General features: G+C 40.1%; 1 protein-coding gene across 2 annotated transcripts; it reads right to left on the bottom strand.

Annotated features, from left to right (window-relative positions):
- Nucleotides 1–4156: 4156 nt before the first annotated feature.
- RAB32 (RAB32, member RAS oncogene family) lies at nt 4157–23352 on the bottom strand. 2 transcript variants are annotated; one of them, XM_059400901.1, is made up of 3 exons: nt 23070–23352; nt 10379–10656; nt 4157–5837 (listed from the first exon to the last, which is right to left on the bottom strand). In XM_059400901.1, exons 1-3 carry the CDS (start codon nt 23317–23319, stop codon nt 5688–5690), a joined length of 678 nt encoding a protein of 225 aa, XP_059256884.1. In that variant the 5' UTR covers nt 23320–23352; the 3' UTR covers nt 4157–5687. The 2 variants fall into 2 exon arrangements, with proteins under 2 accessions (XP_059256884.1, XP_059256885.1); XM_059400902.1 differs by having other exon boundaries at nt 5795–5882.
- Between the last annotated feature and the right edge of the window lie 1197 nt (nt 23353–24549).

Raw genomic sequence — 24549 nt, 5'->3', positions numbered from 1 at the left:
GTATGTTGATTTGAAATTGGAGCCAGGTTATTATAAGACTTCCCTTAGAGCAATTACCGTATTGCTTTAAAGCTCTCAAATCACAATTTAGCAACATGACTAAAGCGATACTAGAGACTCAAAAGCAGAGTTTTCGTAAAGGGAGGAAAATGGCAGCTATACATTTAGTGGGCTTCAAACAAATCGGCAAAATAATCATACCCCTCAAAGATAGCATTACCGGTGAACTTAGAATGCACATAAAACTTATTTAAATTATGATATATAAACGTTTAAACCTCTAGAGTGGGCTTGGCAGTAAGATTGAAAGATAATGGGTTTGGTTTGAGAAATGCTAACAGATGGGCGGGGCAATACCACATGGTATTCAGGGGATTTCAGGGACGCAGTAGATTCAATTACTGAAATGTACACAGTCCCAGCAGTATTTTATATGCAACTCGTACCTTATCATCTACATTCCTACCTCCCCTCCCAACACACACACACACACACACACACACGTGTGCACGTGCGATTTGGAGAACCAGAAATAAGAACAGAAGCTTCATATATTCATATGACATATTCATAATACACCTAAGATCCCAGAATGGCAAAATTATAGGCAATGCTATTAAGTGCAGTAAAAAGTAAAGATAATTCAAAGTATTTATTATTTTTCCAAGTATTATGCTCCAAACAGGAACGTTGCTTGATTTCAGTGACAGTGTAGGAAACTTACTGACCAGAGTAAAATAAATTGCACCATAAAATTGTAAACATTAACTAAAAACCTCAAGTGAGCCTTAACTGACACCCACAGTTCTGGCCCTTACAATCAGGAATTTGGTATTAAACTTTTTACATGGCTCACACAGCCTTTAAATTCTTAATACTTTCTTAAAAATATTACTAAACTGCTTCACAGTATCTCCTTGTATGGGTATACAATTTTCTATTTTTCCCCTGTAGATGAGCATGTCGATTATTATTATTATCATTTGCACACATACCTCCATACATATCCCAACAATGCTGCGGTGAACAGATTTCTCTGTATTCCTTATACACAAGCAAATGTTTACCCAGGCTGGACAGTAAAGGCAAATACAAATTAAAAAGAAGAAGCTTAAGTCTCTTCATTGAAGTTAAGGGAAGAAACTCCTCCATCCATGCCCCTTCCGTTTTCTCAGTGTTTACGTTTGAAAACTTGTTTGTTTTTTTTTAAGATCTTAATTTTATTTTTTCATGTTCCAAGATTCATTGTTTACGCACCACACCCAGTGCTCCATGCAATACGTGCCCTCCTTCATGCCCACTGCCAGGCTCACCCCTGCCCTCCCGTCCCCTCCAAAACCCTCAGTTTGTTTCTCACAGTCTCTTATGGTTTGTCTCCCCCTCTGATTTCCCCCAACTTACTTCTCCTCTCCATCTCCCAATGTCTTCCATGTTATTCCTTATGCTCCACAAGAGAAACCATATGATAATTGACTGTCTCTGCTAGACTTACTTCACTCAGCATAATCTCCCCCAGTCCCGTCCATGTTGATAGAAAAGTTGGGTATTCATCCTTTCTAATGGAGGCATAATACTCCATTGTATATGTGGACCATATCTTTTCTATACATTCATCTTGTAAGGTCTTTCTCTGTCTCTTTGATATGTATGTAAATCTGTTTTAAAGCTAAACAAGACTCTCTCCAGGCTTTCTCAAGGACATCTTTGGGAGCCATCTCTTTGAAATATTTTGAGCAGAGAGAGTCCCTATCTCCCAATTTCTTTGGAAGGGGAGAAATCTCACACCAACTTGCACAACCACCTCTTGCCATGAAGATATAAAAAGTGATTTCTCCTTTGGAAAAAGCCAATTAGCTAATACTCCAACTATTAAGTGCATTTAGGATGTACCCTCTGTGACAAAAGGTGATACCAAGTCCTCTTGACTTCTGGTATACCTCATTTACCTTGAGAACAAGCATGGTAGGGGTGGGGGGGAGTTGTATCTGCTGAGCTATGCAAAAGGGCCTTTATAATCCCTTAGCTACTGCCCCAGGCAATCATTCTGGCTTCGTGCTTATTCAATAAACATTGCTTTCTCTCCCTTCTACTTCTGTGGAGCCGTCTTCTGAGTGGGAGGATAGTTTGTTATTTCCCCAACAATAGCAGTTTGGCTTCTCAGCAAGATGTGGGCAGAGTGTCAAGTGCACAGCAACACTGGAGGGAAACGGGGAGATATCTACCAAACCTGGTGGAATGGCAGATTGTGAACACCGATTTTCCTGTGTTCACCAACGTCAGGGATAACAATCAAATTTACACATTTCTTGTGGAATCTGATAACATCTTATTTTTTACGTTTTCTGGTTACCAAGATTTAACACAGGAATTGCTTCTTCCAAAAATGCTGGTTTTATATTTTTTACCAATTTTTACTGCCTTAGAGTTTTTTATTATCCTGCTTCATTGACCTTCACCCAATTAAATGGATTACATACATTTTCTTTTGTCTGTTGCTTGTTATAATTTTACTTATATCCTCTTCTTAGATATGATATTGATGTACCCTATGTATCTATTTTTTTCTTCTTTGGCTTTAAGCATTTGGGGATTTAAAAAGGAATTTCTCAGTCTGATGTCAAAATTTTTACCACACATGGCAAAGTTTTGTTAGTTGTATTTCTTGTTTTTACATTTAGGTTATTAATTTCCAGACTTATCATTTTGAGGAATAGCACAATAGAGATAGGACTTGTTTTTTTTCCAGACGGCTAACTGTACAAAGTTACTTAGAAATTAGTCCAGCCTGTCAGAATCCTTAAGCCTCTATTTTTTTTTTCCAGTGGGATGAAAGCAGATTTATACTGCTTGTTCACTGCTTAAGCCATTCAGACTTTTTAATAACACTGATATATAAATGGAAATAAAAGTGCTATATATTAAAAATGTTCATGTTTTAGGCAGTGTCATAGATTTCAAACTCAGTAACACTTTAACTGTTGCTGTTTACTATAAGGGATTTCTGAAGGAATATCACCAGCTTTTTAAAAAAAGATTTATTTATTTACTGTAGAGAGAGAGTGAAGGAACAGGAGAGGGAGAGAGGGAATCTCAAGTACACTCCCCACTGAGCACAGAGCCTGATGTGGGGCTCAATCTCATCACCCTGAGACCATGACCTGAGCCAAAACCAAGAGTCCGTCAGATGCTTAACCAACTGAGCCACTCAGGCACCCCTCACCAGATTTTTTTAAAAAGGAAATTTCTAAGCCCCCATCCCCAGAAAAATATTTAAGTAAGTCTGAAGTGAGGCTCAGGAATTTTAATAAGCAATTAAGTGAATAAGGAAGTCAAGGTATTCTCTTCTCTCCTTTAGCCATTTATGTAACTTACCCTAAATTCAATTTTATGTTACAAAAACAAATTGTGGTGAGAATTTAAGAGTAAAGCAAAATACTGAGTTTTATTTCTAAAGTGTAAGAAATGATAAATAGAATAAATTATCTCATACTGACAAACAGAACACTCAGGGTTTATAGAAAAACCATTATCTAAGGGACTCTCAATCCTTAAAATTATCCTCAGAGAGGGGAACAAATGTGGTAAAGGTGGGCACAGAGAGTGCAATACCCCTGATTTTGCTCAATTTAAACACAATTAATTTCTTGTAAAAATGAAAGCCAATATGTACAAAAAGAAAATTCCAAGAAGAATTGCTGCTTTCAGTGACCACCCAGAGTTAAGCTTTAGGTTTCTAACATTTAGGTTTTGGCACCAACTTTTCATACTACTTACACAATTGGACTTTGGAATCAATATAGATTAAGAAGTTGTAGTTTGGGGCACTGGGTTAAACATCTGCCTTCAGGTCAGGTCATGATCTCAGGGTCCTGGGATGGAGCCCCACGTTGTACTCCCTGCTCCTCAGACTCCTCTCCATCTCTATTGCTATTCCTGTCTTTCCTTCTTAAATAAATAAAATCTTAAAAAAAAAAAAGTGCTTTGTACCTAAACCAGAAAAAATTTTATAGTATGACATATATGTTTCTTAGAAAGAAGGATTAAATGCAATTTTTTTTTAAATTAAGAGGGGCTATATTAACTAAATGGTAAGTAATATTTAAATAAGGGGCTTCTTTATTTTCCTTAACTTCAGAAAATCTGATTCTATATAGAATACATGTCCCAAAAGATCAAAGGGTTTATTTACTTAAATGAAGAACATATAAATACATTTGCAAGCCCTAGGCAAAGCTTACATTTAACCAGAAAAGCAAGCTATATTTTATGGCCCACGATAACTATTTACTCCCAGAATGTTCCTGTCAGAGCAAACACAATTCTTGCTAGTTCTTTTCTTCCTGCTCTCAATAAATGCATGGATTTTCCCTACCCACATTCATAATACTGTGTAAGACAATTTAATCAATGCCTCATTTTGCATTAGCTCTGGGTTATGTCACAAACACTTTGAAAATTCCTCTGAAAGAAATACGCTGGATCTTTCAGATGATAGCAAGTCCCTTAAAAACAAAAGGAAAAAGTGAAGAGACACCAAGTTTTGTAAGACAGAAAAGTACACCCCATTTACCTTCACATAATCACATTAATTCACAAAAACAAGGTTTCAGTCAAAAAATTTATTCTTTTCCTTAACTGGGTTAAATGGTAATACAAATATTATGAGGCTGCCTTAAGCTTCTCATGTGTTATACTTAAAATGTCCCAAACTCTACAGAAAACCACACATGACCTACTCTCTTTCATAATTCATAATATAGAACCTCAGCTTTCATGGTACATGTTTCGAAGTGACTCCTCTCTATGACCATTACTAATACAGATTTAAAAAGACTAGCTCCAGTTGGAGATAATTGCAACAGTAATACCAGCCAGGCTCTAGGTAAAAAATAAACAACCAGAAGGAAGAGGGAAAAAAAAAAAAAAACCCCAAAAAACAAAAAACAGAACAAAAGACTGGAGAGAGAGAAGGAATGTCTATTTATATCGTTTCCAACTGGCAGCAACCAGAGCCAGAATGCCGGCCATGCTGAGTCCTTAGCAAGGGCACGCTACCCTGGCTAGGGCTCATGAAATTATAATACTTAAGGATAACAATTTTACATGAAGTACCAAAGTTTTAAGTAGGAAAAGAAAGAGAGAGATAGAGACAGAAAGAGAGAGAGGAAGGAAGGAAGGAAGGAAGGAAGGAAAAAGAAAGAAAGGCTGCAAAACAGGAACTTCAAGCCTTCTGTGACAACCAGAGCCTGCAGCCTCCAGAGCCTGGAGAGTGAGACCAGGATATGGAGACAAGACAGAGCCCCACAGCCCTGCTCAAAGACTGTAGGTCCAGTTTCTCACCTCAGCACTCCCGCCACAAGGCACAACTTGGAAGTTGGTAAAGGGGTGGGGCGGGGGCTGGGGGAGAGACATCATTTAAAAAGATGTTACGGAGGATGTAAACATTCTCCTGAACTTATGGCAACCACCAGAGAAGCCCTGTGTGGGCCAGGCTCCCGGGGGTGCTGTCACTGTCATTCAGAACAGGGAGAAAGATATATCCAACCTGAGGAAAAACCAGAGCATTCCTTTAAAGTGCAGCCCTGGGAAGACTCACAGGACAGCACATCTGCCACCTTATCCATATTCAGGCCTGGCTCCAGCCCAGGCAGGCTGCATCTGCTCGTGGGACAGAAGCAGAAGCCATGTCAGCAACACTGGGACTTGCTCTCTGCGGTCAAGGTGTCCTGATCCAGTTTAACTCTGTCCCTGTCGTTTTCTTCATTAGGAAAGCTTTGGTGGTTTGCAAGAATATTCTCCACGAGGAACCGGGCTGCTTCATCGATGTTTATGTTATCCTATAATGCAGAAATGATGACCAGGATGAATTCCAAGGATTCATGCTTAGAAAAAAGCACAAAGAGAAGTAATGGTACGAGTGCAGTTTGTCAGAGGGGACATCAGAATACACAGGCTACCATCTTCGCCCTCACTCCAGGGTACACACACCCTCAGAGTTTACTGCCATTCAGTAACGTGGATATAGAACTTTCCTCTTTTCACAAAGGATTCTCCTTCCTGATGTTCCCGTTTCAAACTTTTGTCCCTGAGGTTCAGTGAACTATCCTAACGGTTGAAAAGGAATTGTCATCCCTGCTGAGTTGCCACTCCCATAAATGAAAGCACGAGGACAAAAAAGTTCCTGCCTTTAAACATTTAAGGTCAAGCATTCAGGATACATTAGGAAGAGGAACATCAATGGGCTCACACATTAAAATATGATAAATGCATCATGTCATTTCCCCTCTTTGAGTACAGGTTATTACTTCTAGTTGTCATGTGTAAATTAATTTCCTTAGTTTCTGAAACAATGTTGTAGGTGTGATGTCCATTAAAAAATACCCTAAGGAGTCACTAGCTATCACAACATTTGTGTGACAGATTTAGCTGTCATTAAATACACGACTAACACATAGCAAAATCTGGGCTTTATTTTTTTAATATTTAACTTTTCATTTCCAAATAATTTGGGGTTGACAAAAACATTGCAAAAATAGCAAAAATTCCTACATACCTTTCACTCATATTCCTAAAGTATTAACATCTTGGATAACCAGATTTCCAGATAAAATCCGGAAATTCAATAATAGTGTCAGAACTGATTATGAACCTTATTCAAATGTCCCCATTGTCTCAGCATCCTATGTGTGATCCAGGTGACCAGCTATATTTCATGCTCATGTCTTCTTGATCTCCTTTAACCTGGGACAGTTCTTCAGTCACCTTGCCTTTCATGACCTTGACACTCTTGGAGCATACTGGCCAGAGAATATCCCTCAATTTGGGCTTGTTTGATGTTTCCATATCATTAAACTCAAGTTACACATTTTTGACAGGAGTAAGTGATGTGTCTCTCTCAGCATCCGAGAGGCACACTTGCTTAAAGTCATGTCTGTCAGTCTTCTCCACTGAATAGTCACTATTTCTCATTTGTACTTAGTAAGCTCAAATATGGAAATACCCTATTTTTCATCAGAGTTTTTCCCATTAACTTCAACATCAATTTATTCTTTCCTAAAACAGCTATTTCCATGGTGATTAAAGGTGACTGACTGTATCCATCATTGCTTTTTTATTTTTTTTTTTATTTTTATTTTTTTTTTTAAAGATTTTATTTATTTATTTGACAGAGAGAAATCACAAATACACTGAGAGGCAGGCAGAGAGAGAAGGAAGCAGGCTCCCTGCTGAGCAGAGAGCCCGATGCGGGACTCGATCCCAGGACCCTGAGATCATGACCTGAGCCGAAGGCAGCAGCTTAACCCACTGAGCCACCCAGGTGCCCCCATCATTGCTTTTTTAATTATTAGTTGGAATTCTACTGTTAGGAAGAGTTTTTCATTGGTTTACTCTTATCATGGATTATTACTTTATTCTTTTATTCTATGGATTAGATCCACTGCAATAGTCATTTACTTTGCTGCTCCAATTGTCTTGGATTTTTGGAGCTCCTATTAAGTAGGGTCTTGTTTCTTTTTGACCGGTCTCCATCATTTTGTGTTTCCTTAGTTTCCAGCACCACAAAATATCTCTGTCATATCTTTACTTTCCTTGTCCCACCAATCCTGGAAGCAATAATTTCTCCATGAGACCCCGTTCTTTTTATAGGAGAACAGTATTTAAAAAAACAAGTTCTGGGGGTGCCTGGGAGGCTCAGTTGGTTAACTGTCTCTTATTTTGGCTCAAGGTCACAAACTCAGGGTGGTGAGATTGAGCCCCACATCCGGTTCTGTGCTCAGTGGGGAGTCTGCTGGAGAGTCTCTCCCTCTGCCCCTTCCCCAGCTCATGCTATCTAAAATAAATAAAGTCTTGTAAAAAAATAAAGAACAAATTCTGGGGACTAGGAAGCTCATTGGATCTGTGGTATCATTGCTCCTAAGCAAGGAGAACTAGTAAATACACATACGCCTCCACAGATACATAGACATCAATTTCTACATTTATCTGTTTATACATGTGTGTATATAGACATGTATGTATACACATATATACACGTGTCTATAAACACATACAAACACAGAAACATATATATTTCTACATGCATATAAATCATTAAGTTCATACCGATCTCCCCAATTTCAGTCCAAGAACATTAGGTTTATTCTAGCTGTCTCCCTTATCTGTTTACCTTCTCAGACAGTGAGAAACCTACACTCGGACTATTCATTCAGGTATCTGTTCCAGCACTTTTTTTTTTAACCTCCACTACCAAGATAAGTATTAACTTTAATTAAAGTATTGATCTTGGAATGTCCAAATGTCATTTAGCCCCCACCATTCCCATTATCTCAAAGAATTATAATGCTCTCTAACTGCATTTAGCAGCAATTGATAAGGAACTGAAATTCCCATATTGTAATTAGTAACACATTTTCGTATAGGAAATCCATTATTTGCCATAAAGGTGAAAGATGAAGTTCATGAATTCAAGACTGTCTTTTGGCTGTGTTCCCATTAAAATTCAGATCACTGCATTTCAAGCAGAAATCAGCTGTCAAAGTCAGCTGCCGGCCGGCTCTGAAACACAGGCATTAGTGACACTAGGGCAGTACTTTAAGTCTTAACTACAATTTTAACCTAAATTTCATATTACTATTATCCTCTTGGAAATCCCTGGTTTACTACTAAGGACATTCTGCAAAAGGTGTTGCTAATGTATTTGTAGGAAAGCACAGAACAGACCTGAAACATCTATTAATCAATGTTTTCCTTCTCCACTCCACAGGTAACTGTCTATAAATGTAACAACGCTGATGACTTACAGTCCCAAGATACACGCCATATAACACTATTGTTTCTGGGGACGAATTTGGATTTATTACCTGAATAATTAATTCAAATAAAACTTGGAGAAGAAATTTTATCTGTAATACATGCATCTCTTCCTATAAATCCCATGTTCTAATAAACATTGCACATACCACTGATTATTGCCTAACAAAGCTGGGAAGTCAAGCAAATCACCTGACAGACCTGCCAAAGACAAGAGACCAAACGTGTAGCTTCTAGGACATGTGCCTCCATGAAAAAAGCCTCCCCTTCTGCCATTGCTTCCTTCCTGCCTGTGTAAGTGCTCACGTAGCAACTTTCTTCTGACACCACTTTTTATGCATTAAACTAAAACTGAAGATTCTAGAATGTATTTATTTAAACAAATAGCCTTTAGCTTAAGAGTAGAAACTTCTGGTTTTAGCAGACACTAGTTTTTCGGATGACAACATCACTCAGTTATCTCCAGAACAGCTTTTCTGTGCAGGCTCTCATAGCTTTACTTTCCTTATTCTGATCATTGGTGGCATCAAATGATCTTCTACTTTTGGGGTGGGTTTCTGGTAAAACTAAAAGGGACCTAGTGGTAAGTAGGTAATCTGACCAGTAGGTAAATCTGGTCACATTTGTTAACTGAGAGGAAAAGGCTTGTTAAAAGGCTTTTTAAAGGCTTTTTAAAATTTCATACAAGAAATCCACAGAGGGTATCCCAAATGCTGAGACTGTGTTAAGATATACAGTCTTATGGTTTTGACTCTGTCATTACAGAATTTCTCCAACATATCATCATTCTGACATCAGTCCGATAATTATTGACCTCTAATGTGAAATTTCCAATGCATGTAAACAAACTCCGTCCCCACTTTATATTTTGTGCTTGCGATTTTCACTTTTACTTTCTTGTATATCTAGGCTGGCAAGATTTTTAACAAGCTTAGTATTTTTGTTTTTCTTCATAAAACACCGAATCCCATAATAGATGAAAGAAAAAATTCCCCCTCCACTCTTCATGCCGCATGCCACAAATGCTGATACTTGCCTCTTGTTCAGATTCTTTCACATTTCTTTCAAATTTCTATACACAATCTAAAACTCTTCAAACACCAACTGAATACATCTCTGACATTTTTAGAGTCCATTTTTGTTAGTACTGCACATGACCTACATATTGACCAGTGTCATCTATGTCCCTAGATTTTGTGAAGCCTTCAGTAAAAATAAAAAATGCTTGTGCTTGACAAGACATTTTATTCTCCCCATGAACTCCAGTTGCAGAAGTGCTTTATTTAAAGGCTCAAACTCAGAGAACATCATTGTTCTTCACTCTAAATAATAGCTAATTTTTATTTTGATGGAAAACCTTCTATTCTATTCTATTCACTTCCATATCAGCCAATTTTGAAAGCATTCCTGCTGCCCTCTCAAAGAAGCTATAACAAATCCATGCTATACTTTGCTTTTTTCTAGGCTCCCCAAAACTGTACACATAAACTCATCTAAATATTTTATAGTTACAGCTCAGATTTAAGAATGAAGAGCAGAGCAGATACAAACACAAAGCAGACCTCACCTTTGCAGAAGTTTCGAACCATCCAGTGAAACCATGTTCTTTGCAGAATTGGTCCATCTGGGGAGGATTCTGGCCACCATCCTTTTTTTGGTCACATTTATTAGCTAAGAGGACAGCAGGAATAGGACTGCCATTTGGAAGGTGGACTTTACTATCCAGATCACTTTTCCATTTTAAGACGGCCTCAAACGTGGAACCTCTTGATATATCAAAGACTACAAAAGCACCAACAGCTTCTTTGTAGTATACCCGGGTCATGTTGCCAAATCGCTCCTGCCCTAAAAATAAATATAATAAGAGGTTAAGAGCTCATCATTCAGCAGAGTCTATATTTAGATATAACTCCTCTGACCCTAAGAATAGTGCTATAAACACATGTCTCCCATTACAAAGCAAAGAAAATTGGTGGGATAAAGGATGTACAGAAGCACATGGCTGATCATGGGGTCTGAGTACACAGTCAACTAGCTTAATGCTCTGCGCGTGTCTGACACATGCTCCATAACCATCCAGATAGATGACAGTGCTTAAAGCTACAGAGCCATCCTTCCCCTGATCCCCTTGTTGCCCTCCCTCTGGTCTAAGAGAAGAGGTACGAGAGGAAAAAAGACAGTTGGTAGTGGAGGGGGAGAAGAGACGAGAATAGAAGAAAATGAAGCTTGCAGGAAGAAGATAAGCATGGTGGGCAAAATGTAGTCAAAAGACTAGGACTGGCTACGAGATAAAGGAGCTTATCCTTCCTCCCCATCTCTAGCCCGCACCCACTTTTGCCTCTGCATGCAAGATTGCTCTCCTCTAAGAAGGCAGATACATGCAAACCTGCTTACAAAAAATGGCCCATGTGGCCGTGTGACTAAAAGAAGGAACAACTGTAGAGCTCTTCAACTATCATGCTTTTAAAAATATTTAACATGTTAAATACTTTGGGGAACATTCTACTGCTTCATGTATCTCCTTTCCGTATGGTATCGCTCTTTGACGCAGGAGGGACCCTAATCTTCAGCTGACAGAAGAAAAACCATGCTGAGAGCTGCTTGGGCAGGATGACAGTGGCCCTGACGACATACTGTGGGACCAGAACCCAGGTCTCCTGGCTGCCATGCACCCACGTTAATATGATGCTGGGCATTCTGAACTATCCTGCAGTCGCCTTGAGTTCTAAGATGTTCACTTTTCATTCTGTCAAGTTACAGACTACAGTGGTCAGGAAAAATGGCAATCAGTGCAAATCTAACATGGGTAATTGACCAATGATAAAAACAAAAACTGACAGGACCCTTTCCTGTTAAAACACATGATGAAAAACACACTTTATCTACATGTTATTGATAGTAACAAATGCAAAGCTACCCACCAAAAAAAAATTCCTTCTTCTCCAAATTTTACTATAGCATCATACAATTTTAGATATCGCTTAGTGAGATAATGGAAGAAGAAAACAAAAGGCAAATGTAAATGGATACGCTTTAAGTTCATCTTGGGGGTGCCTTGGTGGCTCAGTCATTAAGCGTCTACTTTCCACTAAGGTCATGATCCCAGGGTCCTGAGATGGAGTCTGGTGTTGGGCTCCCTGCTCAGCAAGAAGCTGCTTCTCCCTCTCCCACGTCCCCTGCTTGTGTTCCCTCACTCACTGTGTCTCTCTCTGTCAAATAAATAAATAAAATCTTTTAAAAAATAAAAAATAGAAAGTTGATTTGGTTTGTGACAACCCATCATATGGGCTTATCTGAAGCCATACAATGATGGCCCAGATGTCTGAACTTCAAGGTAACAAATGGCCACATATGAAACCCCACTATCATGTTCATGTTTTATTGGTAAGTTAAATCTGACCAGACAATTGTATAACTTATTTGATCACAATGCTGACATTTACACAAAGTTAACCTTGTAACACTTTCCTTAAACATACACAATAATCACACATGGCAAAGTCACAGAGGATGTACCAACTGGTCAAAGTCAGTATCACTATTCTTCAGAAAGACTAGGTAGATTGCATTAAATTTGTTCCAACTTCAATTTTAAATAGAGAGCACATACTACTGACTTTTATTTTTATAAATCTTAATTACTAAGTATAAAATGACTATGGCAACAAGATAGTCCAGATTATAAGATTATTTCACAGCTATAAGAAAGTACTCTTTTGGAATACTCCTTCAATTTAGAAAAGAGGGTAGGGTGCCAAACTAGTAAAAGTATAGAAATCCAGAAGTTATGAAGAACAATTAAGGTTAATGACTGCTATTTTTTTCCTGAATCATTTCTAAATCCCTAAAAATACTACTTTCAACCAATCATACTAAATCATATTCAAATTTGTCCTCATATAAACTTCTTGGTAAAACATAAGAAAATCAGAAACATGTATCACAAGAATTTTTGAGGCAGACCCTGTGGCTTAGAAACCTCAAGTTATTTTCCCTGGGTTCCGAGGTTAAGACTCAAAACCCTCGGATGGTCTCAGACTGCTCTGTAACAACCACACCATAGGGCAGCTCAAAATAGTGTCAATTACACTATTGAGCAAATGAAAAGGAAAGGTATAACTTGGGAGAAAAAAGATACAAATTCTGTATCTAGTAAAGGACTTATACCCAGAATATATAAAGAACTCTCAAAACTCCCAAGTAAGAAGATTAAAAAAAATCTAATTAATAAAGTAAGCAAAAGACTGGAATAGACACTTTATCAAAGAACGTATACAATGACAACCAAGTAGAGGTAAAGATGCCCAGCATCATTAATTATTAGAGAAATGCAAATTTAAATCACAATGAGCTGCAGCTTCATGCTCACAAGAATGGCTAAAATAAAAAGTCTGATTATACCCAGTACTGGCGAAAATAAAAAGTCTGATTATACCCAGTACTGGCGAAGATGTGGAGCAATCAGTTCTTGTGCACTGCTGGTAGGAATAAGAATTTAAAATAGTACATCCAATTTGGTAAACAATTTGATAGTTTTTAAAAATTTGGACATGGGTGGTGCCTGGGTGGCTCAGTGGGTTAAGCCTCTGCCTTTGGCTCAGGTCATGATCTCAGGGTCCTGGGATCGAGCCCACTTTGGGCTCTCTGCTCAGTGGGGAGCCTGCTTTCCCTTCTTTCTCTGGTGCCTCTCTACCTACTTGTGACCTCTCTCTCTCTGTCAAATAAATAAAATCTTAAAAAAAATTTTTTTTAAATAAATTTAAAAAAATAAAAATTTAGACATGAATCTACCATACAACCAACACATTTTACTCCTAGGTATCTGCCCAAACAAAATGAAAGCCCATGTCTACACAAAGTCATCTTCATGAATGCTCATCAGTGTTTTATTTTTACAGCCAAAATAGTAATGAATAAAGTATGGTATATCCATACAATGAATATAACAATAGAAAGGAAAGGAACAGACTATGGATATAAGTAACAAAACAGATGACTCTCAAAGCAATGATGCTGAGTAGAAGCAGCCAGAACTCAGAGGGAATGGGTAGTACTCCATGAATACACTTATATCAAATCCTTAAAAATAAAAACTGTAGTAAAATAAAAAAATAAAATAAAATAAAAACTTAGTAAGAGGAAGCACATCAATGATTGTCCTCAGCAAGGCAGAGAAAGGAGTTACAAGGGGAAAGAGGAGGGGCACCTGGGTGAGGGAAAGTGGAGGGGCACCTGTCTTTGTTAAGTGTCTGCCTTGGGATCAAGCCCCATGCCGAGCCCCACTCCCCTGCTTGTGTTCCCTCTCTTGTTACCTCTTTCTCTGTCAAATAAATAAAATCTTTAAAAAGGGGGGGGTGGCAAGAGGAAATATTTTTGGTGTGATGGAAATGTCGGCAATCTTGATTATACTGTTTCACTATGTTTACATATGGCAAAACATCAAATTGTACAGTTTGTTGCATGTCAGTTATATATCAATAAAATAATAAAAAATAATACCTACCTCAGAGGCTCACTGGGAAGGTTTAATGTAAATGCCTGGGAGTCTTTTAGGGCAGAGTGCAATAAACTATAATTCATGGTCAAATTCAGCTATTATCGGAATCAAATTATCGGAATCTTGCCACCTATATCTGTTTATGGGCTTCTACATCTGTTTTCATTCTACCATAGCAGAGTTGAGTAGTTGCAACAAGGAGTGAATGGCCCACAAAATCTAAAATATTTGCTACTTCTGTTCTAGGGGGTCAGGGATGGTCTATCTTGAACTGGAAGTGCTAAATAAAAATTCATGACAGCATGTACTTAAACTATAATTTACATGCACAGACCTGAAGTTCAAAAAGTAAAACATCAGGGCCTAGTAAGCAAAGTGTAAATGTTAGCTAGTATTATTATAAAGTGCTCAATAAAGGTATTACATGATAAAAGCCTGAGCATCCTCTTTAAAATGGTGCAATTAAACATGGCAAAGCCTTAAACTAGTTATATGTCGTAAACTATAGTGGTGAAAACAGTTGGCAAAGGAAAATGAACTTGAGGAAAATACAAGTATACTAGAGAATCAAAATATCAAGCACGAAAGATCAAGAAACCCCAGGCAAGTAACTTTCTCCGCCTAAATAAGTGAAGTGTCTTTACAGATCTTTAGGGATCTTCTAAGCCCTCCCAGCTCTCCCTTCTGATGTTTTAAATTTCTCTGTCATAATTTTAATGTTGTAATGATTTTCTACAGATTCTGCAATCACTGAATCCAGACAGCAGTGGGGATTGAATGTAAATAGTCCAGCATCGAAAGGCCAAGCCATACACAGCATACTTTCCAACAAAACAGTACAGTATACTTCTTATTTTACTGAGTTCATTATCTCCTTTTTAAAAAATTCTAAAGTAATCCATTACCACTTCAGAGATATTCCTGAACTGGTCAAAACAAGTAAACACACACACACACACACACACACACACACACATTTCTAAAATGCATTAAGTATAATTATAGAATAGAGAAAGATACAATGAACTTATTTAAGATAATAACCTTAACATAAAATTAAGAGCTGTTCTAAAAAACAAAAACAAAAACAAAACCACCACCACCAACAACAAAAAGCCCTAACAAGGTAAAACCTAGATTTAACTACGTTGGTTTCAAAGGTTGGAATGCATAGATATGTCAAGCTCTTCCAACTGTTAAACTGAAAAATAAAGAAAACTTTGCTACTAGAGTAACAGTTGCATCCCATAACTTTGTTATTATTACTCTCTGGGTAATTTTATATATTCCCTTATTATTGCCTAAAAGAAAGAACTATAGTGGAAAACAAAAATACTGTTCACAAATATTCCATTCTCTTCCACTTCTAGATGCATGAAGGATCACATTCTCCTGGCCCCACTAAATTAGGAGTGGCTATGAACTAGTCTTGGACCATGAAATGTAAACAGAAGTGTCATTTCTAAGCAGAATCACTTGGGTGACAGTGTCCTTGTCCTGCTGCAGCAGGCTGGAACCCTAATTTTGAAAAGACACTATCAAGAGGTAGTAGAGCCTCTGTTAGCCTGAGTCCAGGTAGCTCCAATGCAAAACTGCCCTCACATCCCTCGCTCCGCCACACCCCAACCTCCACCCTCACTATGGACATATAGAAAGAGTGAGGGATGATTATTTTAAACCACTCCCTGTCCCTCTGCCTCCCCCCCACCCCCGCTCATGCACACATGCTCTCTGATAAGTAAATAATCTTTAAAATAGAGAGAGAGAGAGAGAGAGAAAGAATGATGCATTCTACTACTTCCCTTTCACAATGCTTTGGGAGTTAGCCCTAAGTTTAAAAAAGGGCTAAAGACAAAACTAATGGAAAAGACTTTCACATTCACATTAGAATTGCACAGGAATTCTGTAGGTTCAGAATTTTTTTTTCTTAATTTTAGACAAAAAATACAAAGAATACTCTCTGGGAAGTAGTCAATCAACCATTCTAAGTTCAGTCCAAAAGAACTTTATTATTCTTGGATTCTACTTTCTACAAACATGCAAATAAAATGCAGGGAATTCCTACCATGTTGAATGCTCCTGGGTTATGTTCCCCTACAGGAGAAGATGGGGTAGAGAAGTCTGCAGTTATTAAACACAAAGTCAGATCCATGGGTTTTGTTCACATGAGTGTGAAACACATGAGTGCTAGTGAGTGTGTGTGTGTAGAGTTAAAGCTTATGGCAATATAAAAATCCAGCAGGACCTGGGAGATCTTCCTCTAAACAGCAAGTAGCTCAGACAGTGGGAAGATGCTAAGCAACACCATCTCTTTAACCAGTGCCATAGTCATTTCTGACTGGAGGAGGAACCACTTCCATGCCTTCCTGACCATCACTTAGATGGACAACACTGTAACTGAAAGGTGACGTCCCATATCATCTAGTCCAACCTCTCTTGTTTTATAGATGAGAAAATAAAATCCCAGGGAGGGAAAACTACTCCAATTCCCAAATTATTTGCTATCTAATGTGCTGTCCAATTTGTTAGCCAAAGACTTTCTGGAGTACACGTTGCTCCTTATGTCCCATGTTTTCAAACAGACCCAAGGCAGTCCCATGGGCTGAGGGTGACTCTCTTCAAGCACAGCATAGCCCTGATACACAAGGTAATCCCTTTTTCTAAGTCTCCTAGGGCTTTACCATAGCAGCTATGGGCTTGTTTACCAAATGTACTTTTATCTTGATCTTTTACCTTACCCTGCAGAATTCCACCATCCCCCTCCATTTATATGTCTGCCCTGTTCTCCCCCTAGAAGATCTCTGCAACCACAACACAACCCAAACTTGTCCACTAAGCCCACTTGCTACTATTTAAGTGTTGATTAAGTGTGAAATCATCACCAGTTTAAGGATATGCTATCCTTGGGCTACACATTTCTAAGGCCTTCAAAGTTTTCTTCTTTGGACAAGCACTTTCTTTCATCTCTCAATCTTTTCTAACAAATGCCTAGAAATACGTATCAATCGTGTTTTTAAATTTTCTATATTTTATAATGCGTTGACATCTTGGGGCCTTGGGACCAGGGGAGGGACTGCCCCTTCCAGCTAGCTAGTTGTTACAGACAATGAAGGACTTGCTGAAAGCACATCTTTGATAAGCAAACCAATCCAGAGTCCTCACCACCCATCTGCCTCCTTTTTCAGGCTCCTGCAGACTAGGACACTATCCTCCTGCCCTAAACCACCCATGGCCAGGTACTAAAACAATCAGGGATCACCCCTATAGTCCAACTCCACTCAAATATACCAAACTAACCAATCCTAAACTTGCTCAGTTGCCTATGTTGCCTTGGCCATTTCTTCCTGCAAAAACTACAATAAAGTCTCTAGCCCACATTCTTCCCTGGCTCCTTCTACCTCTGGACCAACCCTGGTGCTTCCCCATGTGGTCTCCGGCATAGGGCAGCGTGCTTCCTTTTCCTGGAACTATGAATAACAAACCATCTTTTCAATAGTGATGATCTTCTGATGTGGCCTTACCACACCTGATAAAAACAAAATCCTGGGTATGCTTTAATAAGAATAAGAATAAGAATAAGAATCACTGAAATTTCCACATCAGAAGCTTAAGAAAGTCAGAAGGTCAAGAAAACATATACATAACAGATAAAATTTCTCCTAGAATACATTGGAAAGTAACACCGCCTCTCTAGGATAATGCATGGCTGACAGGTTTGATCAGTGAGATCACAGAGTAGACTATGCAAACATCTATAATTATCACCTTGATAAATACGTGCGCTCTACACATATTTATCAATAAAAAGGCTTTGTTATCTTCAGACAGTCCACACTGTGGAAACAGTCTTTCAAAATGCCCCCCCAAATGATGGAGCCAATCAAAAAATATACACACTGGACATTCTGTGTTAAGAAGAGTATAACTGGAAATTCTGGACTGATAACATAAAGAGATGGAATTATTAGAATGGGTATATGAGAAGAGTCATATGAGCTACTGTAAGAATGACCAGAACATTTGCAAATTTAGACAAGAGTCTGTTAGACTGTTGGACAACAATCTTCAGACTGTTTTGACACCAGTGAACCAAAAATCTGCTACACTATTAAAAGCTAGTTTTCATATTTCATATTTCAGAGTCATGAGATGTATCTCTGTACAGTGCCACTGATTATCTGTGTTTTCTTGGTCAACTTACTACACTTCTCTGTATTTAGACTATGGGATCTATAAAAGCCTCCAACAGCTTCAATTCAAACAACAGAATGATTAGGAAAACAGGGAAAAAAGGTCAAATTTTAGTGGTTTTTATCAATGTCTCCCTCTCTCTCTATCGCTAACCTGGGCACTTTCAGCCTAAGTGGGAAACTAAGGCAACTGAGAATGGTAACATAATAATTTAAAAAAAAAAAGAAAAAAGAAAGAAAGGCAGTAAGCGTATAATTTTCAGGAGAATTTCCACGTGCAGTAACAGAAATATGCTGTTATGCTAAGCCTGCCTGGGCAATTGTGGGTTCAAAGTTCAGACTGGGGCACCCAAAGAGGTCTCCAGAGTCATGAATTGAGGAAGATTTAAAAATGTAAAATGAGATACTAGACTTCGCTTGTAATGCAGCACAGCAGTTGAGTCTGTGTAATGCTCAGGATGGCAAAAGTCAGATATAATATAGATTTTTTTAAAAAAATTCCTTTAAATGAGTTAAGTAATTGGAAAGTCATTGTAATAGTCAGTGTTTAAGACAGAGACTACAAATAACTATAGACTAATTCCTCAGAGCACTGCTCTTCATATTTAGAAGAAATCTGAACATTAGTAATTCTTGACTAATAGATACTTTGAAGGTCAAGAAAGCATCTGAGATACTATTCCAGATTCTTGTTCATGAGGGTTAAAGGAGAGTTATGAAAGCAGATAACAGGAGGCCATGAGGGACAGGGACTGTCAATGTGGAAGATGGATCCGTGTTCTAATTTAGGATGGGAATCAAAAAAATAAAAAGTGAATCTAAGTATGGTTTATAGAACTTATGTCTTCCAACCACGCACTTTATGCTCTAGGTAAATAACATTTACAGGAACTTCTGAGTAAAATGTTCCTGATCTGTTCTTGAGCCCGAAGGAGGGTTATCCATTCAGATTTTTATAGAGAAATACTGATTCTAAAAAGTGAAATGTGGCAAAAAAATAATAATAATTAAAAAATGCCACTTTGGCATAAGGATCATTTTGAACGAAAGGCACTTGAAAAAGATCAGGTGTAAGAAGAGTGCTCTAATCTTCCCCTTTTTCTCCCTGAAAGTAGATGAGAATATTCCCATGCGAGAAATATCCTCTCTTTTCTAGGAGGAAAGAAATATTCTTATCACCGGGGATGGGAGTCAAAGCTGAGAGAAGTCTCTACAAACAGACCTTATAAAATAACTCTTATTTTCCCTTAGCTTGCCCATATTAATTATTTTTCCACAATTTCCTCTCTTTGTTCAACCTGGTATAAAACCATTTAGGTTTTGCCACTTCTTTGGGTGTTCACTTTCCTATGAGGGCTCCTGTGTCACAGAAAACTTACATGAAACAAATTTCTGCTGCTAATTTGTCTAGCATCGATTTGATTTTCAGGCCTTGCTGAGAACTTTAAAAAGGCACAGATAAAATTATGTCTTCCCTGCAAAAGTAAATTACTTCAGCAAATACAGATCCAAATGGACACACCAGTTTCTTTCTTTTAAAGATTTAGTCTAGACCAGCCATTCAACCTACCTGGAAAATCCTATAGCTGCTAATAAAGTTATCATAAGTTGTAATCAAATACCATTTCATATGCACTATATATGAAAGTGCAGATCAGATCCCACTCTAGGAAATACCCTAGTGTGCTGTGACATGGCAAAATGCACCAAAAAGGTTGAAATCACCAGTAAATACGGGGCCCCGTCAGGAATATCATGAGGATAATTGAAATGGTAGTAGCTCCACCATTTAATACATTGCTGACCTTTGAAAAATGGGTTAATTTATGTAACAATAACAAAAGGAAGCTCAGAGACATCTCTTGCTACATCTTAAATTTTAGTAGTATTTATTAAACTTCCTAAAATTTTTTTGACGACTTCAGTAACTTAGTGTATTTCAGTTAATGTGTTAAGAGCAATCTCAAAACACATATGAAGGAAGAGACAGTGGCCTAACACAAAAATTGGATTGCATCTGGATTTTAAAGCTACACTCATTTCTCGCAATAAGCAAGCATTCCAAAGGCCTGCACCCAAGAGACACTGTGGTTCCTGATTTGAAGAGTTGAGCTGAAACTGCTTGGCCACGTTTATGGGAAATGTCTGGACAACTCCCACCTGCCAAATACCTGCCAAATACCTGCCAAAATTTCCAAGTATAGAGAGACTCAATGTAATCTTTTGCCAGCTTTCTCATCTCCAAAGCCGCGACGAAAAAACTAGTAATAGCACCAAAAAAACTAGTAATAGCACCACAGCTTAAGTTAGTCGTATCAACTGGCCAGTTCTACCTACTGTTTTGTAATCAAGGAGTATTTCTATCCTTTGAGAATTCAATATGATTCATTGTTGTTTAGCCCTGGGGAACTTTCTGGAGTGGCCTTCAATTTGCCTTCATTACATCATTATGACTTAATTCAAATGTTATCAGCTAGGATTCACTAACAGATCAAATATTCAAAGCAAAGTACTTAATGATATAGCTCCCTAAACCTCAAGTGAAAGCCAAATTATTTTTGTGGTAGCTTCCTTATATATTAAGACCCCATCTCTGAAAATCTTATTTGTAAGGTGAGCCTAGTAATTTCTAATTACCTCATTAGTTTACTTCAAATCTTATTAACATCTGGTGTGTACCTGCTGAATGGTATCTCGCATCCAGGAATCCCTTTTAAAGATCTTAAAATCTTGCTTTCCTTCCTAGCAAAGCTCAACCTTTGGACTTAGGCAAAAGCGCAAGCACTTTTCATCTATTTCAATATGTACCAGAGTCTGACAAGACTGACTATGTTCCCTTCCTGGCTGCATAGGTCTGTTCAAGGAGGACAAAAAAAGGGAAGAGGTGATACCCAGGGAGAAAATTACTCATGATTTTGCTTTCCCAATTCTTTAAATATATGCATTTTTGCATGAAGCTTAAAAACACAAATGTGCCAATAAAATCTTTTATTTACCTGCAGTGAGGCCCAGGGATAATTTAATAGCTAAACATGATACTGTTTTACAAGAAGAATAAAGCAAAGTCAATAACGCTCCTAGATGGGGGTTTAAAATCATCTTCATGGAAATCTACAGCTACACTGAAGATTCCTGGAGAATGACTATCACATGGCAAGGCAACCTTTAGAATTTACGACCTTGTCAAAAAGCAATACTAGTATTCATAAGTGTTCTGTGAAACACAGGAAGTATTTCGAAAGAAGCCTCTGGCTTCAAAAGATGACTTTTCAAACGAACTTTTGGTTTTCTCTAACCAAAAGACAAAAAAAGCTGAGCCCAGAGCTGATCATCCCCCTTTCTCTGAGGAACTGACATACAAAAATTTATTTATTTAAATTTATTCTCATATCTGAGGCAGAGAAGTCTGTTCTTAAATTAGTGCGTATATGAGTTATAATTCTTCAATACTTTCTCATATGGGATAAACTGTTGATGAAAAGAGCACTCACTACCTAGCAGACAGACCTATGTCGCTGTGCCCCACCCCCACCCCGCTACCCGAAGGGTGACCCAAACTTCTAGGGTTGATGCATCTATAGGATGAAGGATGGTCTCTCCAGCTCTGAACCTTCTCCCATAAAAATTCTCTACTGCACACTGAGCTTCCTACCAGCAATGACTGAACAGGGTAACTTTCGGTATCATTTCCATATTTAAGCTTTCCAAAGTTAACATCTTCTTAAATGCCCACCCCCCCACCCACCCCACCGGACAGAGTTCAAGTTTTCATAAATTAAAGCAAGGAGAGTAAGTATCCTCTCCAAGACGGATATTATGCTCCTAAATGACAACCGAAAGCAAATGACAGAGAAACAATCTACTGGAGTGTAGGGTTGAGAGGGGGCCAGGAGTGGGGAGAGAAGTTGGTTTAGGGAGGCAGGAAGGATGCAAGAGCAGCCTCCCCAGATCTTCACAGGCAGAGGACAGGCATGACCTAGCAGAGCACCCTGTCTCAAGGATGGAGTTTCACTCACAACGAAGGGTCTCGGATCCAAGGTCGTGATGAAAAACATTCTAAAAAGGAATCTAGTTGCTAGATTATCTAGCAACGCTCATCTCATCTCCAGCGCTCATCTCTGAGATGTTAAAGCCAGTTGGGAGGAGCCCACGCCTCCCCTTAACTCTTCCTGATGTATTATAAGCTTGTCAACCTTCAGAGTTCAACTTCTGGAAAAGCCTCCATGGCTTGTCCCACCGCCGGTCAGGTGGCTGGAGTGGAGGCCTCCTCTCTGAGACCTCTTAAAAACGAGATGCTTTCTACAGACGTAGTAGAGGCATCTCACCAGGGTTAGTTATGTATGCATTTATCTATCTTATCCTGCTTTTAAATCCCTCAACTACCACTACTGCCCGTTCCATGGTCCAGTAGTTCACCCGGCCACGGCCCTTTCCTTGTCCCCGGCGGCGTTAGTCTCTTCCATACCTCCGGGGCGGGCCAGTGCAGGCTGCGGACAGAGAAAGAGGGCAGGAGACTGAGCGGAGCCCAGTGGCCGCCGGCTCCCGACGGAGGCCGCCGCCCCGCCGCTTACCCGCGATGTCCCAGAGCTGCAGGCGCACCAGCGTCCGGTTGTCCCAGTTGAGGACCTTGAGGGCGAAGTCCACCCCAATGGTGGCCCGGTAGTGCTGGGAGAAGAGCTGATGGACGTACCGCTTGATAATGCTGGTCTTGCCCACGCCGAGCTCGCCGATGACCAGCACCTTGAAGAGGTGCTCGCGGGTCTCGGGCGCGGCCGCCCCCTCCGCCCCCTGGCCCGGGTCCCCGGGTCCCCCGCCCGCCATGAGCACCCCCGGCCCCGCTCGAGCCGGCCGGCCGCCCCCCGCCAGCTCGGGCTCCGCGCCGGGGCCCCCGCCCTGCCGCGCCGTCCCCGCGCGCGCCCTCGGAGCCCCCGCCGGCCGTCGCAACGTCCCCGAGGCCGGCCGCCCTGCGCCCGGGCCGCCGCCCGACGGGTCACAGGACCCGGAACCGGCCGCCGCGGCAGCCGCGCGGGGCGGGGAGAGGCCGGGGGGGGGGGGCGGGGGGTGAGGGGGGCTGGCCTGCGGGGGAGGACCCGGCGAGGAGGCCGCTTCCCGCCGCCGCCGCCTGCGCTCCGGGCGGGCCGGCTGGAGTTCGGCACTTCCTCCGCCGGGCCGTCCCCTCCTCGTCGGGGGGACGCGGAGCCCGGCCGCCCCCTGCTGGCCCCGGGGAGCGGGCCCGGAGCCGCGGGGACCCCGGCCGCGCCAGGTGGGCCTGAAAAAGTGCGGAGGCCGAGCGCGGAAGGGCGGGCTGGGTGGTCCCGGCGCGCGGCGCTGGCCTGGGGCGCAACCTCCGTCCTGCTTCTGCCCAGAGAGGGCTTAACCCCTGGAGATGTCTGCCTGTGATTTCTTTCTCGCGGCCCACCTTTGAGGAGAAAGGGGATGGCAGATTGACCCTGAACTTGACAAAGGACTGATAAGGCTTCAGTATTAAGGGAAGGACTGGGTCTGAGGAAAAAGACGTAGAATCGTTAGAACAATCTTCTCGAAGTCTTCCACCTAGTAGAGGCTCTGAGATAAATCCCAGGAATTGACTGAAAAGTAGGAGGTAGTTTTGAGGGGTTTAATTTTAAAGAACAAAGATAGGAAGCCTCGCCTCGCTTGCCGTGTTTTTAACATCGAGGATAACCTCCCCCATAATTAGGAACACCTGGAGCTGATAGACTCTGGTAGCGTCCTTAAATCAACTAAGAGGCTGTTCGCTCTGCTATCATCTGACAATCTTTGAAAAATGTTTTTCAGAGGTGGAGGCGTTTTAAAATTTAGACGTCAAGGTGGGAGTAAAACCTTTACTAAAATAGCTATTGAAAAAGCATGGATATGTCTTTAAACAAGTTTTATGGCCTACCAGCATATGGCTTTTATGTTCGCCCATCTAGAGAGTCCTTTCAATATGTCTCCAGCTTGGGGAGAGAGGAAATCCTCTATTTATTGCCGTAAGTGTAGCATATTGTCCCATAGATACATTATTACCATGGATTTTTCCAGGTTCCTCCT

The sequence above is a fragment of the Mustela nigripes genome, chromosome 5, assembly GCF_022355385.1.
Source record: "Mustela nigripes isolate SB6536 chromosome 5, MUSNIG.SB6536, whole genome shotgun sequence".
In the NCBI taxonomy this organism is placed as follows: domain Eukaryota; kingdom Metazoa; phylum Chordata; class Mammalia; order Carnivora; family Mustelidae; genus Mustela; species Mustela nigripes.
Note: the sequence above shows the minus strand (reverse complement) of the source record. Positions and strands in the feature narration are given on the sequence as shown.